Below are 18,203 nucleotides of genomic sequence, written 5' to 3'. Positions count from 1 at the left end.
TCTACATGTTCCCTTAAATTATTTACCTCCTTCTTGGATGTATCACATGGTCACCATAAATGGATTTTTTGCACCCTCTTGACTGCTAAAAGACTGATACTACAATACCGGAAACATAAAAGCATACCACCTATAATGCAATGGATTGAAGACCTAAAAACACTAGCACCATTTGCGAATGGACTTATATTTGAATATTTGGTCAACCTTTACTGAAGTTTATGTGTAATTTACTCCTCTTTCAATTTTTTTTTTTTAGAATGTTGTAATATTTGAAACAGAGACCTTTAAAGTACATAGTTACACTTGTTTTTGTTCTTCTGTTTCGTTGAAACTTGCAATAATTTTTTTCCAAAAAGAAATAACATCCACACCTGACTACCATAGTATGCATAATGGTGCATATTGTGTTGCGTGGTTTCCAATAGATTGGGGGGGGGGGGCACACACTCTAAAGTGGAAGAGAAAAGCTTCTAATCACACTCAGTATTTTTGAAGGATATTCATGAAGATCAAAAGGCAAAGAAGTACACCTGGTTTTACTTTAACATTTTTATTTTGTGTAAAAAAGGCAAATTTAGTGAATTATTTTCATCTTGTACACAAAGTTATAATTTTAATGCTTTTTCACATCCATGCTTGAAAATCTGCAGTCTGGTAAAAATGAAAGTAACATTAATTTCTTCAAAAGCATTTTTCACTGAGTTATGTACATTTCATTAGAGGTTTTAAAATGCTCCCATATGACCACACAAGTTACCAAGAAAATAAAAGATTGAATTTATACAGATATTGATCTATATATCAAATACATACAGAACTGATGTAAAAACCCTATTCAATTTTTTTAAACTTCTGTCCCGATAGTTTTCCCAGAGGCAGAAGTTGATGCTTTTTTGTTCTTTTTTTTTTATAAATGGCTGAGACTTAAATATGAAAATTAAAAAGAAAAAAAAAAATCAATTTAATCACAGTTTTAATCCCTATCCAATAAAGGATTGTTACCAAATATATTAGCACCATAATACAAATATTGATGGGAGAAGGTGTACACATCACATAAAAATGACAACAATAAAAACAAACAAACACTGAAACCCGTGTTAGTATCAATAGAACAAGAAGTTGATAACTGCTTTTGCTTTCCTCAGATTCAGCAAGGAAATTTAAAACATGAAAAAAGGTCAGCTGTAAAATTCTGAGATGCAGAAAGAAGGAGCACTTACAATGTAACTTACCTTGTCTGTGGTGCCTTCTTGTTAAAAAAAATTCCTGCCTTGTGCCAAATACTGAAATTATTGGCTGACTCTTAGCATCAGTACAGGCCTCAAACCCCTGACTGACTTCCCACCCCAACACAATCCCAATTTGTTTGCATTTAGTTCACAGTAACATAAAAAGAGAATGTTCTTAGAGCTAAATTATACCAAAATGCATGCATACCAAAGCAATTAAACCAGTACTAAAGCTCACTGCCACCCAGTCTGCTGTGTTAAGAGGCTAGACAGAGATGTTGCTCAGAATCAGTACCAAGAAATAAAACTGACTCCTAGGCAACTAATCTGCAACATGGACTTGTTCAAAAAAGCTTCATGGCATTTAAATTAGAAGGAATTTTAATAGAAGTCACTTTTTCATATTTAAAATTTCTATCATATGTATCAGGATTTAGAATTTTACCCACAGGCAGAAATGGGAAAATCGAGGAAGTTTGGCAGTGCCACCAACTTGATATAAATCTGCAGATCTGCCTCCAAAAACCTGAGGACTCATAACATAGTACTAATGAAGTTTTATCACCCTGCAACATGATTCCAGGTCTGAAAAGGTCCAGCAGGATATTCTGAGACTGGTTCAGGTTCACTTTCTGGGCTGATGTAGTAGGGATTATGTATAGCTAAGGATTTTCCAGGAGCTGCCATATTCAACAGAGGTAGAAGTAGGGTTGCCGTCTTCAATCCTGACAAAGGCTCTGTGCCTTTACAGCTGCATGACTGGCAGAAATTTAACATGCGAAGTTTTCCAAGTATAAAAAGTGCAGTGATGAGGAAAGTTGCACCTTCTAAATTTCTGTCCATCATATAGGTATAAAGATACAAAGCATATGTCAGGAAAAAGGGGAGTAACTCCACTTAGAGGGTGTGTTGCATTGGTTCAAACTCAAGTTTGGATTTTATGACTATACAAGAATCAATTGATACACACATCCTGGCTCTCACTCTGGCCTTCTCTTCCTCATGAGACTTGTATGGGCCTTGTTCTGTATCTCTTTTTCACATTGAGCAGTATTAGGTACGCAAGTGGTCCCTACTAAAATCAGAAGAAATACTTTTACAAGTTATAATATTAAGTACTTCAAAGTCAGCCTGTAGGACAACACTAGTACCACACTGTTGGCCGTTGAGCACTTCAGCGTTGGTCCTACCTGTCCTGCATAGAGTTTATCATGTCTATTATGTGTGGACAAGTTTGATAGGATTACACTTTAAGATGGAAAGAAGATGTGATCACTGACATGTCATGGTTACAATTCCCTGTGGAGTCTCCCCATTTGCCATTTAGGTCATTCTATCCGGAGGAATTGATGGTCTGATGATATGGGGCCACCTTCATTTTGGGAGTCACTGGCCTAAAAGAAATGTTCTAAAGTAAAACTTTTGGAAGGAAGAAGGTAGGAAGGAAAAGGAAGAGATTGCAGGACAGTCTTGACCATGACTTTAAAATATTGGTTGTGATCCAATGAACTGTATGCATGTGTATGTGTGTGCATGCGCGTGCGTGCACACACACACACACACACACACACACACCAACTACTTTTTACTCACCTCCCCCAAGAGCAGCCCTCTTTTGTGGCATTAGCAGATGCTTTCTAAACTGGAGAAGTTTCAAAAAGAGCTGCAATGCAGCACTTATGGAAGAAGGGAGGGCATTCTATCCAGGGGGAGAAAAAGAAAAGGCAGACCAGTTAAGCCAGGATTTACCCTCACACTTTGCTGGATCATGAACATATTTAAAATATGTAATTGCCACCTAAATTCACCAGTATTTGACACCTGATACTCAAGTTTAAAAAATATGTATACATAAAGCAGTTTTCAAAAATGGCCCAGCTATATGAAGAAAAAAATTGACAAGAAAAAGTTCTCATACATTCCTGTACTATACAGAAAAAAATGTACTTCCAGTAGTTACTACAAAATTTTAAACCATTATCCCCTCTTGCATAGAATGTGGTAAACCTTTGCATATCACCAATGGTATGTACCCAACAATAGAGCAAGTTAATTAAGAAAGGAATCAAAATTGCTGGTTTTCAACTTTCTATGCATTCTTAAAAATTCAAAACATTTATATGCCAAAAAATTGTCTCTGGGGCTTTATGAGTTGCTAGTCGTAAAGCATTAGGCTTAAAGGGTGTAGAGGTTAATCTACAGGATTAATTTCTTCTAAATTCTACCCTAGAGTCAAGAATTCGACATTTATACTGCTCTAAAGAGGACTTGCTATGACCCAGAAGCAGTTACAGAACATAAGCAGTTAATTCCTGAGAGTTTAGTTAATGAACCTTACTGGTAAAAGCAAAACTCTTGACACACATCATCCTGTCACAACACTGCAGAGTGGAAATGTCAACATATTAAATTCTGTGAATGAAGCTATCTGTTAATATCCACACAGATTTGACTCACTGGGAAAAGTTTCCAGGTAACTCAGCATCCTTGTCACACCAGTCAGTACAAACTCTTGAAAACAGTTTGCTTGACAATGGTATCAGCAGCCAAGTCAAGAAAAATATGATGCCTAAAGCAGCGCTGAAGCCATCTTTAAGCAAGCCAGCTCAATTCTTAACAAGCTAAAGGGTTTTCTCAATGTGTGAGGAAGCAAAATGCTGTGTTTCGAAGCAGAATTCTGTCCTTCTTCCCAGCCTTTACCTCTTCAGTGGCTGTGATTTCCACTAGGATGGAAAGTAAGCTTGTGAACATGTTGGTAGAAAAGGGCCTTTTGAGTCTGTCTCCCTTTCCTTGCACAAGAAAAAAGGTCCTAATCTTATATCCTCTGCAGTTGAAACCAGTTGAAACCAGTTGAAGCTTTGCTGATAATTTCTGTGAATATCCCAAGTCATAAAATATGAACAAGAAACCACAATGCAGCAGTATCCAGTCCAACACCCAATAATCTCACCAAAGGTTGGGCCAGGGCTTGATGCTCCAGAATCTTTAAGCAGACAGTTGTCAGTAATGTTGCCACTTCTAGGAGAAATTCTTTTCAGACTCCAATCTTTCAACCTATTTTGGTATATTTCACCACCCTAAGACTCAAGTCTCATTGTTTCACTGTGGAAAAGACAGGATATGACTAGTGTAGCTTTCAAATTCAGAATCTCCCAGCTTGTACCAGAAGGTTCACTTGTTACAAACAGTTCATTTGTGTTTGACTATACTACCACCTCATCCTCCTCAAAGGGTTTCCTGCAATCCTGCTATAGTTACGCTTTTAATTTTTACCAAAAAATTAGAATTTTTTTTAACAATGCACAATAAATCTGAACTCGAAAATATTACAAAAATTCTTTTAAAAGCTTCAGATACAACACAAAAGTGTCAACTTTTTTTTTAATAAATTGAAAAATCTTTTTTTCCACTAAAATAGTTTCCTCGTCCTCCAAAAATTCTGAATTGAAATCTTATCTGCAGTTAGCAAAGTGCCCTTAGTAGAAGCCATCAAACTGTATCATCAGAATGGGAAGGTCAGTCTTGAAGAAAAGCTCTTTTTGTACCATCCTGCCCTGATTTGCCCTTAGGGTTCTTGTTTGATGTAGTGGCTGGCTGACCCATTGCTTTCCTGATCAGATGCGCCTTGAAGAAAGTTGAATTCCTCTCCATCTAGCAACTCCTCCTTCAGCTGCAGTGAAGATACTAAACATGAAAAAGGTTTTAAAAAATAATAGGTGAACAACAGACGAAATGGGGAGCGACACATTTTCATTCTTTCAATTCAGGGACTAATATTTTCAACAATGCTTCAATTTTTGTTGTTACAAAATGTGCAACCCCAATTTAACATTGCAAAGCTAACACTGAACTCATGGGCTGAAATTGAAAACATGACCAGGAAGAAAAAAGAGGAGGGTGGGGGAGGAAAATAAAAGGAAAAATAGACACAGAAATACTGTAAGGATTTCTACAGTGATTATCATTTAGTATCTTTAAAAAAAAGTTTTAATCTATAAAACCTGCATATATTTGCATACTAGTAAAAACAGTTAAAAACACACACCTTCTTTTGATGGTACAGGCACTGTCTTAAAAAAGGCATTCTAATATGTCTCAGATACCACCTCCCAGCTTCTAAAAGCCTACCGACTATTTATTATACCTTCCCCTGAACAACATAAAATCATGATTTTTACAAATGAACGAGGAATCAAATTCCCTTCAGCTAGACATAAATTAATATAATTTTAAAGATAGGGCAAATCAATTCCTGGGATATTAGGGTGGTTTGACCAAAGTTATGCTAGGAATGTTGCAAAAATTATACTTGCAACACAAATTAGCATGCCATAACCAAAGTTATAGTTTAAAATTCAAAGTGGGAGATAGCCACAATTGCACACAGAGGGTTCCTCAAGGTTGGAATACTGTACATGCTAAGCAAATACGTGCATTGACAGAATGAAAAATATGTGTATCATTTATGTTGACTTGACAACAAAAGCCTCCTTAGTTTTAAGGGATGATTGTCTGCGCATAGATTAGAATGTTAGGGAAAAGCTAGGCTAGAACCCTTCTCCCTGAGTTCTAATTTTCTGTGTAAAGGGGATTCCTTTTGTCATGAAATATTCCAATAATACAAGCCACTACCTGCAGGCTGAAGAGTACTACAGTTCAGATACAAGTTTACAACCTCAGTGAGAACTAGATCTAAAATAGGATATTGAGATTGGTTGACTATTGCTCAGGTTCAAAATGGCTAATAATGTATTTTCATAGCTTCAGCTGAATAAGTAGAATCCATTAATCTGGAATCAACCACTTTAAGTCATCTAGTCCAGGGATGGGAAGAAAGTAGATCTCTAGATGATTTCCAGTAGATTGCCAAGGATTTCTGATTCCCAATAGCAGCAAGAACATAATTCCCATGCCCTACCTTACCCACCAGCCCTAAATTGTACTGCTGATATTCAAAAAGCTTAGAGTGACAAATAATGGATTCATATGTGGGATGGCTGTGAGCTCCACTCAGTTCTGGTACTCAACTAATTATTGGGCTCAGAATTCTTTAATTCTAAGTTTAGTTCTATTAAGTCTGCCCACTGCTCACCTAGCATCTAACACTGTCACAATTCTCTTATTTACAGCCTTTTATGGCTGAAAACTATTACAATGTCTCTCATTAAACATTCCCCCCTCAGGCTAAGCAATCCCACTTTCTTTAGCTTTCCCTCCTATTTTGCCATGATTGTCTTATGATTCCCCCTTAGAATTGTTAGTGCCTTTTTAAAAAGAAACAATACTAAAAAAGAGTATAGCCTTCTAGGTGCCACCTTAATACATGCTGAATAAAACAGCAGCATTGCTTCCTGTATCATGCACACAATGACCCAGACCCACAAGTTTGTATAAGGAACACACATGCATCTCAGCAAAGGGATGGGTGGTGGCCAGCTTTAACTGCAGCAATCATCTGTTTGGCAGGTAGCACGCACAGACCCAATTAAACATAGATCACCAAAGGCACAACTCAGGTGATGCACAAGAATCTTTGCTTTTTACCCTTGCACCAAGAAGCTCTATGCAAGCAAAGAGATGGGTAAGGAAAGCCCAGCTTCCACCCAGAACAACCCTTGCTAGCTTATGGTGTGTGTTTTTGACTGTAATTGTAAAAAGAAACTCCAAACATTTGTCTTTTTTACCATTTCGCTTTCCTTTTGGCTAATATTGACTTATTTCATTATAATCCAGAGGAACATCCTCAGAAAGGTTGGGAGTTACCTCTGGAACAGCAAAGGAAGTGGTGCTGGGGGGCTGCAGGCATAAAAGGAGAACTGAAGAAAAGTACCACCCTGAGCATCAAGCCTGGACCCACCTCACTGGTTCTACTCTTGCTCTCCCTGATGTGCAAATCCTCTAAGTGCAAGACTAAGAATGTGCGGATATTTAGACAAGCCTTATTTCATTATTCGTTAGCAATACCACATTTTTCTGAATCACTGAGTACCTTCTTGACTACCCCAAAGCCAAGTCATAATCCATCAGAGCACATCAATGGCCACCCTACATGGACAAAAACTGTTTATCTTGAAGATGGTAAAATCTTTATCTCTATTATAGTATTTTAAATGGGTTAACGGACATTTAGTTTTATATTGAATTTTGGTTGTCATGTAATGACCTGCCCTAAAGGGAACAGGATGGGGATGGACTAGCAAGGCCAGATCAGCCAAATCAGGCCTGGCAATTAGTGGCAGTCCAATCACCCTCACAGCTGAGAATTGCTGCTTCAGGTAGTACATAGACTGCTATAGCAGCAAACCATCAAAACATGGTGCGCTATAGAAGATGTGTTACATTTACTGCAAAGAAAACAAACCTAATTCCAACAATTTTAAAAAAATACTCTTCTCTGTTAAAAATGTGATACAATGTATGGTCATATGGACAACTGCATAAAAAATAATGTTGACATTAACTGACCAAAGTGGCAAAACAAAACACTGACCAAGTTTAATAAGCACACACACACACAAAGTACACGGGAGATGGTTGTAATGCAGTCTCAAAGACTGATGATCAAATAACTAAAGGAATAATACAAATAATCTATAGGCCTGGCTAAAAGAAGGGAGTGATATGGGAGCAGAGTATACTGTAACTTTTTTGTGGGCTTCTTCTAAAGCATCCATTAATAGCTACTTTTGACGACAGGATGGGAAGTTCAGTTGATCTTTTCTTTGATCCAGTATTGCAGCTTGCATTACAAACATTGACATAAATGTCTTTTAAAAGTACAAGGGAGTCTGTTGTTATGTAGTCTCAAAGTACAACCTGGTGCTACCTGGAACCTTACTAAAACATACAGGCCACTTGATTTCGTTCTTAGTACGGTTCTATATCATCTTCCTTGCTGACACATATTCCTCTGCTAAATAAAATTTAAAAAAAATTAACAATTAAAAAGTGACATAAGTATACACATTCTTTAAAACGCAAACCTAATATTTACTCAATGCACATTTTAATCCCTAACCCACTTGTATATCTCTCTTAATCATCACAAATTGAAGCAGATCCCTTTATTTTGTTTACCTAATACAGCCACAAAACTGCAGCATCCTGGCAGGCTGTATAGGCGTATCCCACCTGTTATACCCATTCTGCAACTGGCTTCATAGTCAAAGGGTACTTAAGGAGAGGGAAAAGAGGAAGGAGCGTCATAGAAGATCAAATGGAGAATGTAGAGGCTAATCCGCATGAACTGCTGAGACTTTTCTTCAGAACTGGATCCAGCAGGAAACTAGAGTGCTGTTGTCTCATATTCTACCCCTCTCATATTGTACTCCATAAGAATTTTGAGAAAAGAAGCAGCTGGACTTCAGGGCCACAATGACCCTAAACAACAAAGCACATGACTAGCAAGCCCAGTGGGCTTTAATTTCTCCAAATAGCAAGAATTTTCACACCGACTGCAAACTACCTTTGAAACTCAATGGAAGTCTTTGGTATGGTAACTCTGGATTGTGGCCCAGGGCAATAGTAAATTCCTTTTACGATCCCCCAGCTTTTGGATCCCTCAGTTACATCCCATGTTATGGAGGTACAGTGGTGCCCCTAGACCCACTTCAAACCTTAGGAACATTCAAAAATACAGGTCGGTTTGATACATTTGTCAAACCACGTTTGCTCAGTATTTGAAATACCAAGCAAATGTGTGGTTTGACAAATGGGCCTCTTAAGGTGTATCAAATCACCCTGTATTTTTTAATTCATGGTCATTGCCAGCAGGGACATGGAAATAGTACTAATAATTTCTGTTGCCAGTACTAATAATTTCCGTTTCCCCTTTACCACTGTTCCTGTTTGGTCCTTATAATAAACAAAGTTACCAGGGTGATGTTTGGAAAAAAGTAAGATTTTTATTTTGTGCAAAAGCTTATGCAGAGAGATTATTTGCTTCATGTGCCCTTAAGAGATGCACCCAAAAAATTAGGGAGCCGGCATAACTTTAACAGGAAGAGGTTTTTCACCTTCACATCATTACAACAGATGTTGCATTTGCTGGAGCAATCTCTATGGTGCAATTCACATGCAGAGGAGCCCTAATTGCATTGAATCTGGCAACCCCTTAGCCAATCCTCTGGGTAGTTAGGTTTAAAGAATGTTATTGCAATTTAGTTGCCATGTCAAAAGGAATGCCAGCCCAGGAAGAATACACACAAGTTAGGCCTGTATCTTTAACATCTGTATGCAGTGCAGGCTTAATGGGCTTAATGTTCAAGCAAAGCAGCCTGGATTTGGTCAGTGCCTGGATGGAAGACCAGCTGGAAACCCTACACAAATTGTCTTGAGTTCCTTAGTAGAATAATGGGACTTAATTAACTTAGAGCACAATTCTATGCATGTTTAGACAGAAAAAAAGTCCTACAATTCCCAACATTCTCCAACCAGACATGCTGGCTGGGGAATGCTGGGTGTTGTAAGACTTTTTTTCTGTTTAAACAGCATAGGATTGCACCCTTAATTAAGTAAGCAACTCTGTTAAGCCCACTTGATAGGTATCAAAGTCACAAAAATTGCTTTCCTCCTTGGGGTAATATTAGTAAAAGGCCTTTTGCTTTCTTAGAAGACTCAACTTATTGCTAGGGTCTCACAATGCAGATTTTTATCAAGTTCAAATTGCATAATTAAAGCCTGATCCATGCCATGAAGTATTAGTGTCTTTTAATATAAAAAGGTAGCACTGTGTGAAAGCAGATTGTCCAGCTGGCTGTCTCAACGTAGAGGACAAGGTACACTTCCTAGCAGAATGCCCATTGTATGCAGAGCTGAGGAAGCACTATCTTGAGCCCTTAATATTTGGGTCCGAGGATAACTCGTCTGTAAGCATAACCCTATCACTATTGGCTGGTATAGATTATTATATGTCATACAGGCCAGCCAAATATGTCAAATGGGCTCTGGAGAAACAAAAGTCACTGGCTGCCTAAAAGACTAAACTTGTCAACATTTGTTAGCAAATGTTATAAAATGTTTTAACTTGCTCTTATTAGCCACTTTACTAACACCTTGTATTTTGGTATATCCTCTAGCTGAGAGGAGCATTTTATTGTTTTTGCATGCATATGGCCTGATTGGCTAATAAGCAATAAACTGTTGTTGATGATGATAAACACAAGGATTCTGTGGGTCTTTAATTTTTGCTCTAGGGACAGACACAGAATATAACACTTAAACATGTAAAAACTTCAAAAATAAAAATGTTTAAAATAAAATATGGCACATGCAACTTGCATTTTCTTAAAGCCCAGTCACTGGAACTATTTTATAAAGTACATATTGAAATTAGATCTCAGACGTAGATCCAAATAGTGGCATTTCTTTGAATAAGTAGTTCAAAGCAGGTAAGCAATTCAAAGAATTACCCTAAGGGATTGCTGGCAGGGACCATAGAAGTTTAATTTAATCCCTATAATCAAATATCTGTTTTCTGATCTTTCAACATGACTGATTTTGTGACATAAATACAGCTCTTCAAAATGATTCTCCAAAATGGAGAAAGGCAACTTGAAGAACTGCACTGCAGTGCCTGGCTCCTACAATGCAAGGAATTATGTATCTGACTTTTGGTACCTTGGTTGATTTGAGTGAACATGGAATATTATCAAAAGCCAGGAAGGAAGCAGATATACTTCTTCCTAGCCCTTACAAACTCAGTGAGCGCTCCCACCTCTTGCCAGCTTGGAAATTCAATGCAAGGCAATGCCACTATGTTCCCAAGGAAATTTGTGTTCATTAAGACAAAATATATTAAAAAACTAGATTAGTTTGGGGATATCCCATGCTCTCCAAAAGATCATTCTACTAAGAAAAAAAGTCTGAAGGCAATATATTTACAGTGCTGAAATGCAACAAGTTTTACCATTCTTAACATTTAAATACAAACAAAATTAGCATAAATATTCCAGGAAACAAGATCAGTTTTTGAAGCAGCAAAGTGAATTATCACTGAACAATGCACCCGTAGAGATGTTGGAATGACAGGAAGATGGGGATGTATAATGAGCTGAATTTAACTTCCTGATTAAATAAAGCACAGGTCTTTAGTATACTTACTGGAAAAAGGCACTTTGTTCCTGTTCATAAGATGAAGCCTTCAGCCAGGTGTGGAACATTCTCTTACCAGTGACTATAGCAAATACATTCTCCAATAGTTACAGCTATTCAAGAAGTAGGAATAGTCAAAGCCGGGGATGGGTGGGGAGGAATTCCATGGATAAATCAAACACACCCTAAATTGGGCACTGCTTTTCCTGGGACTCCTGTATTGCTCAACCTTTCCCCCAGCAGAAGCTATTAAAACTGAGAAGCCTTGTATCTAGGGCAGAACCCCCTAATCTAGCTAGAATTTTGCATTAGGTGGAAAACACAAGGTAAAGAAGTACAAGCAACTTATTTATATTTCTAGGGCTGAAACACGGCCTTTCCCATTGGTCAATGTGATCAGCCAAGGCTAACAAGCCAATATAAATATGCTAGGAACTTAAATAAAATATTAAACTGAAATATCTAAGTTGAAAAAAGAAATCTTGGGTAGGATGACAAATGTGCCAGTATCCTTCGCTTTCGTGGAGCTATCCCTTCCTCTAAAGTGACCAGTGAAGTATTTGTGAGTGGGGAATCTTTCTGTATTTAAGTGGAGCTCAGGATTAGATTGACAATGTGAACAACAGAAATCAACGTAATTTAAGCTAACAGAATTTAAACAAAAGAAGCACCTGTCTACACTAAGCACTTTGAGAGTGCACTGTCTGTGCCATCCAGTTCTCTTACATCTGAAGGGAAATTTGTGTCAATCTTACACAGTTCATATTAAGTGAGGCTCAATCACTATTGCTTTGCTATTTTTCTCCTGTTCAATTAAGAATGATCATAATGATCATCCCATACACATTTAAACAGGAATGTTTGGGAGTACATTAGGTTAATTCTCATTTTTAAATCTGTTTTCAGATTTTAAGAAATGACTAACGCTTTTTGAGAGACTGAATACATATACATATCTTCCAAAAACAGTTTTCCCTTTCCCCACAGACATATATCGCAATTATTAATTATCTGGTTGGATTCAGGCTAGAAATGAGAAGCCAATGCTAAATGAAATATATTGGTCCTTACTCATCTTGCTTCAATGTAGTCACTGAAATACCTCTTTTTTCATTTTGAAAAGAGGTTTGCTGAGTTCTGAAACAGCGTAACAGGGACTCAACAGTTATGATTAATTCAATGAGATGGGCTCATGGGCTGATGCAAGTATCAGAGGAAATGAATGTTCTTTCTATTTTTAAATGAAAAGTGAGGGCGGCAATGAGTCAGCATGATTCATGCCTGACCATGCTTGTTCCTCAGTCAACTTGCCCTCTATAATAAGAGCTTTTTTACATGACCAATTACCTGTTTTGAGGCTGGGACTGAACTCTCTGCTAGTCCTGGGAGGCTGGCAGGCCTCCGGGGCTGTCTGTGCTGGAAGGGTTCGATACTGAGGAGGAGTCAACTCTTCATCACCAGAGAAGCTCCTCCGTACCCCACCTTTCATGGGGACGCTCGACAAACTGACAGGCTTCTTCCCAACTGGTATCTTCCTCTCTAAACATCAAGTCAAACTAAAGTAAAACACTTAGATCAAAGGGCATTAAGGCAACTCAAGACTAATCACTCACGGAGAAAGGCCTCCGCTTGACTCTCAGCTGACTCACGAGCACCCCTGTATGTGCCCAGATCTTCATTGACTAAAAGTCAAGGGAATTCTCTTGGAAGGTAAGGTGGTGGCACAGCCATAGGATTCTATGAGACATCCTCCAAGTGCAACACATTTTGCGTAATTACCTTAATTTATAGCTGTCTTACAAAGTGTTAATGAACTAACTCATTTGGAAAATGTCCATTACAGCACACTTAATAGAAAAAAACAATATTTTTATATTGTTCACCTAACTTTTGATTTTAGTCCACTGTAACCATTAAAAAACACGTATAACACCTGCAAACCAAGGATATTTCTAGGTAGGATAAAGTCATTCCAAATAAACTGATACGTTGTCAAGCAGAGAGCTTCTCTGCATGATATCTGTAAACACTTGTCCCTTGAACAGTCGTGTAATAGTGCCAGGCTCCCAGGGTCAAAATGTGAAGACTTTCTGATTTGCAGGGATGCTGACATCATCTGCAAGCCCCCCTTGTCCTCTCTAAGCTTAGCTGCAATCCTGACAATAGCTTGGGGGTGGGGTGGGGATTTTACAGGCAACAATATATTGTTGTGACTTATTTCTGTTGTAATGCAAAGTATTTTGGGATGACTTGGTCTAGGATGGGCAATTAAGACCCAATGGCTTTTCAAAAGTCTTGCTCCTGGTGGAGATGAAAACTGCTAGAACTAGTTTGTTGGTATGGTGTGTGTGTGTAGCTCTGGGGATTGTCATGTTGAGTGTCTGCACTTCAAAGTTTACCACTGCTCTTTATAAACATGGAGTACCTACTTGACCAGTGTATTTGTTATAAATCTATCAAACAAATGCAGTACAGAACATTTCAGTCTGCCCTGAAAATGTCTAACTTAACTGGTACATTACAGAAAAGTGCATAAATATGGCACACTGGTTTCTACTGTACGCTATTGATGCCACCATATTCAAGCATTATAATTCATGGAGATCCTGAACCCATCACCCTGTATGTGCCAAGCTATCAGATCCCCAGGTGAGCCAAACTACCATTGGAAGAAAGAGTGAATTCCATTACGATGGAGGGGGGGAGTTATTGTATTGTACACCTCTTTGGTAGTAGTAGAAGCCACAGTCCTGTATTTATCCAGCTGCCTTGGTTCACGGCTTCCTAAAGTCAAATATGGGACTTTTGTATTGGTTCTACTTTATGAGCATCCATCCTTGCGATTGCGTTCCAGTCAAGGCAAACTATAAGGCAGGCAACCCTTTAAATTACACCACCACATTGTAAAGCCTTAGAAATGTCAATAATATTCCTAATGTTTTCCATGTATATTTAACAGTTTGTTTATTCGTTCAGTCGCTTCCGACTCTTTGTGACTTCATGGACCAGCCTACGCCAGAGCTTTAACAGTATTTCTTCCAATATATAGCAACTTTCTGTTTTAAGACGGATTTAAAAATAAGGCTTTTTTTTTTGCAACACTAACTTCCAGTAAGAGTCAGAGCAAGAAATCATACTACAATACACCTAGCTAGAACAGCTGCTCCCATCTTACACTTCATATACAGAGGTAACTGTAAGCCACAAGAAGACTGAAACAAGACAACCTCTTGCTGCATTAGAGAATACATATAAAAGATTTGGACGAGTCAGCTCCTTCCTTTTAGAAAATGTTGAAGGGTCAAACTTGAATTCTTTAAATACAGGGTGGAGCCAAGGAAGATAAGCAGGAACAGTAGCAATGCTTTTTCTTTTTAGAACCCGGGTTTTCAGGTATTAAACTTTGAAAATGTGTGACAAGGGTGTGAATGGCAAAGAATACTGTTAATACCAATTAACATGTTTAAAAAGGTAAGGGGCTGTGTATGCATGTAACCAAATTTGGTTTATGAATTTACCAATATTCAAACTTTAAAGCAACACTAAGGAGCTTCATTATTAGAAAGAATTATTAGTTGTGACTGACAAACTGGGGTGGTAGAAGGATAACATAGGATATTAGTGAGTAGTTACACAGGCTGCATGCTGTGAAGAAATGAAAAGAGAGAATGTCACTTATACTAATTTGGTGTTTGAGCCTTCGGTATAAATAGATTTCCTACCATAAAAAGGAGAAACTTTCTGTTTCCAAATAGGTGCCTCAAACTTTAAAGATGGCATCAGATGATCAGATTCTAAAATCCATAGACATGCAGGATTTCTACGCTTCTTGCCAGAGGAACTAGCTATTAATGGATATGTGAAGATATTATACGGCAACAGCCAGGCTTAAGTAAAAAAAAAGTCTTACTTTTTTAAAAGGGTGGTTTTTAAACTATAAGCAGCCTACTAAAACGTATAAAAATACACATATTGCCTATTACAAAAGACAAAAAAAGAGCTAAGTTCAACTGATATGTCAACAGCTGGAAAGAACTGAGATAGATGAGCCTTCTCCCTCTCTGGAGACACACAGTGTCCTAGGCCGAATTGCCAGTGCTTTCTGGAGTGTTCAAAGTAGTGCAGTGCTATATAGTGGAGGTTATCACCCATAACTGGGAGCATAGGGGACTACTCAAAGAATATACCACTTCACAAGTTACAAATACTTTTTAGTCTTATTGTTGCCAATGCCCTTGTTACAGAAATTCCTTGCTAACTTGCCCCCTTGGGCTATCTAGTGTTTTTTTTAACCTAGCTGACCGTCTTTCCCTGTATACATCAACTTGACCCCGGAGTTCTTCCTGGAAGGCCATTTTGGTCGTTCCATGACCAACAGTGTATCGTCAGGTAATGGCATATAAACAGGCATTCTTGGTAATGGCACCCACCCTCTGGAATATTCTCCCATGTGTGATTTGAGAGGCAGAAACTGTGGCAAGCTTCAAATGGCTCTTGAAAATGCATTTGTTCAGCCTTTTGCCTTTTAATCGGTCTATTTTACTGCTTTGTTGTAATGTTTTAAAGGTATGTATTGTTTTATACATCCTTATATTAGTTTTTATATTGTATTGTATGTGTTTTTATGTAAACTGCTTGGAAATACTGGGATGTGAAGCGGTACAGAAGCTGCTTAAATAATTAAATACATAAATTCTAAAATGAGAGATGCCAGGGCTCAAGTGGCCTGGAAGTCATACAATGTAAGCCCTTACCATTCATAACAAGTACGTGAGTTTGATCTTGGTTATCTAGTGGAGAGGGGAACGTATTGTGAGCATGCCTGGGGCATACCATTCTCTCTTATTAGCTCACATTCTTAGTGTAAAAAAATTGTTACCAAGGCTCAGCCTTGGTACCGAGTCCTGGATATAGTGTGCATCTATACAAATAAGAAGTGCTAAAGTCTTATTCTCCAACTGCACTCATGGAATATGGTTATTCAGCATCAACAACTCCAACAGGATAAATTATATCACTTCCTAAGTTGATGAAGGTGTTCCACTGACAGACTGTACAATTATTTCCTAATATCCAACTCATTTTTTTTTAGAAATTTACATTCATTGGGTTGTATCTAACTATGTTATGTGCAAGTGGAGAATCTAATTAAGGTTCCACTTGTGCAACCAGTTGTAGATCCTAGGTTTACAAAATGGTCAACTAGCGCTCATGCAACAGGAGAAGACAGCAGGGCTCCACTAGAAAGGTAATTTCTTCTGCTAACAGTATGTTGGATTTAGGCCTCGGCCTTAGCCACGCTTTAGACATTATGACAGAGGCATAAGAGCTCTGTTTCTATGAGTTCTTGCAACAAAATTACTGAAATGTATAAATGCCTGCTACTATATGGGTGGGGCCAATTATAAAGATTCTTACCACACAAATTTGCTGGAAAATAAACAGACAGAAACCACAGTTCCCCTTACAGCTGTAACAACTGATAGTTTGATTAAATTATGATAAGGAAGGGAAGGAGCCAAAGGGGGAAAGGAGGGAACATGTGGCCCTGTTGCTTGTTCCTCGCTGCTAAATTAAGCGCTTTAGCAAGGTGGGAATTAATCATCCAAACCAGATCAGTGGATTTCAGGTGAAAACCTGAATAGGAATTTCAGTTGAATTCAAAATGAACTATACTACCTGAAACTAGACTTAAAATGCCATGATATGGCATTCAGAAAATATTAACAAAGCCACCTTAATATGTGCCTATCCAAAATATGGTTTTAAAATTAAAATCTCATTTGGCTAGCATATAGTAGGATTTCATAACGCTTTCATAGGAATGAGGGTCTTCCTAATATCTTTCATAATTATAACTCTAAACATTAATCTTCTTGGCCTCTATTGGCCACTATATCCCAGTTCCTTTTAAGATGATATACCATCATGAAGACTAAGTGGATCAATATATAAAATATGCTAAACTGAAACCATATGATAGCCAACACAGGCAAGAAAATACTCAACATTCTCTTCTAACCTCCCTCTTCAAAAGATACCGTATTTTCCGGCGTATAAGACGACTGGGCGTATAAGATGACCCCCAACTTTTGAGAAGATTTTCCTGGGTTAAAAAGTAGTCTTATACGCCAGAAAATACAGTACTTTCTACAACCAGTTTCATCCTAACCTGCCAGTCTTTCTATAGCAGATGATTCTCCTCCTTTAGCCTGAAGGTACTTCCATGTGACACTGAAGAGACAGTCCTATTTTGTAATTCTATGAAGATGGCTCAATGAAACATATTGATCTCATCTTGTTCAACAAAATTATTATTACTCACTCTCCTCACTCTGGAGAGAAAAGTATTTGAACATAAGGATCTAAAATTGAACATCAAGATAAGTAGAAACTTTCACAGAATTTTCTAAAACTTCTAAAATCCTATGTACATTTGCACTTTATTTTTCTCCACATTACTATAAATTGATTTATAGAGTCCTCCCTATGCCATAATATACTTTTAAGCTTGCAAAATATTTGTCCAAAAAACAGCATTTAAATCTATGTTTCCTGAGGGGAAAATGACAGATTTCTAATAGGGTAAAAACAAACAATTTTGTTACCCACTTTTTTTGTGTCCTTTATACTGTTGTGACTTAGACTTTTTCTTCTGCTTTGATGAACTTGACTGGTTATCTCTCGATGCTGAAATATATGTTTTAAAAAGAAAACTCTATTTTAACACAACTTTGTGGGGCATTTCAGAGCAGCTTCATTAGGAAATACACTTCTCCATAAAGCTAAAGTGAGAGTGCAGCCATTACAAAAACCTCTACAGGTGAAATGTCCTATGTTCAGAAGCCCTCTGGGATTGATGACATGAGATTTTGA

General features: G+C 37.8%; 1 protein-coding gene across 3 annotated transcripts in view; it reads right to left on the bottom strand.

Annotated features, from left to right (window-relative positions):
• Positions 1-537: 537 nt before the first annotated feature.
• Positions 538-18,203, bottom strand: part of MBTD1 (mbt domain containing 1) — a 58,790-nt gene continuing 41,124 nt past the window's right edge. For all 3 annotated transcript variants that reach the window (XM_063120216.1, XM_063120213.1, XM_063120214.1), the window contains exons 15-16: positions 17,940-18,017; positions 538-4,919 (exon numbers count right to left, since the gene is read on the bottom strand). In XM_063120216.1, coding sequence (XP_062976286.1) covers positions 4,801-4,919; positions 17,940-18,017 — 197 coding nt within the window. In that variant the 3' untranslated portion in view covers positions 538-4,800. The remainder of the gene's footprint in view (positions 4,920-17,939; positions 18,018-18,203) is intronic.

This window comes from Elgaria multicarinata, chromosome 3 (assembly GCF_023053635.1).
Source record: "Elgaria multicarinata webbii isolate HBS135686 ecotype San Diego chromosome 3, rElgMul1.1.pri, whole genome shotgun sequence".
In the NCBI taxonomy this organism is placed as follows: domain Eukaryota; kingdom Metazoa; phylum Chordata; class Lepidosauria; order Squamata; family Anguidae; genus Elgaria; species Elgaria multicarinata.
The sequence above is the reverse complement of the archived record's forward strand: the minus strand, read 5'-3'. Positions and strand labels throughout refer to the sequence as shown.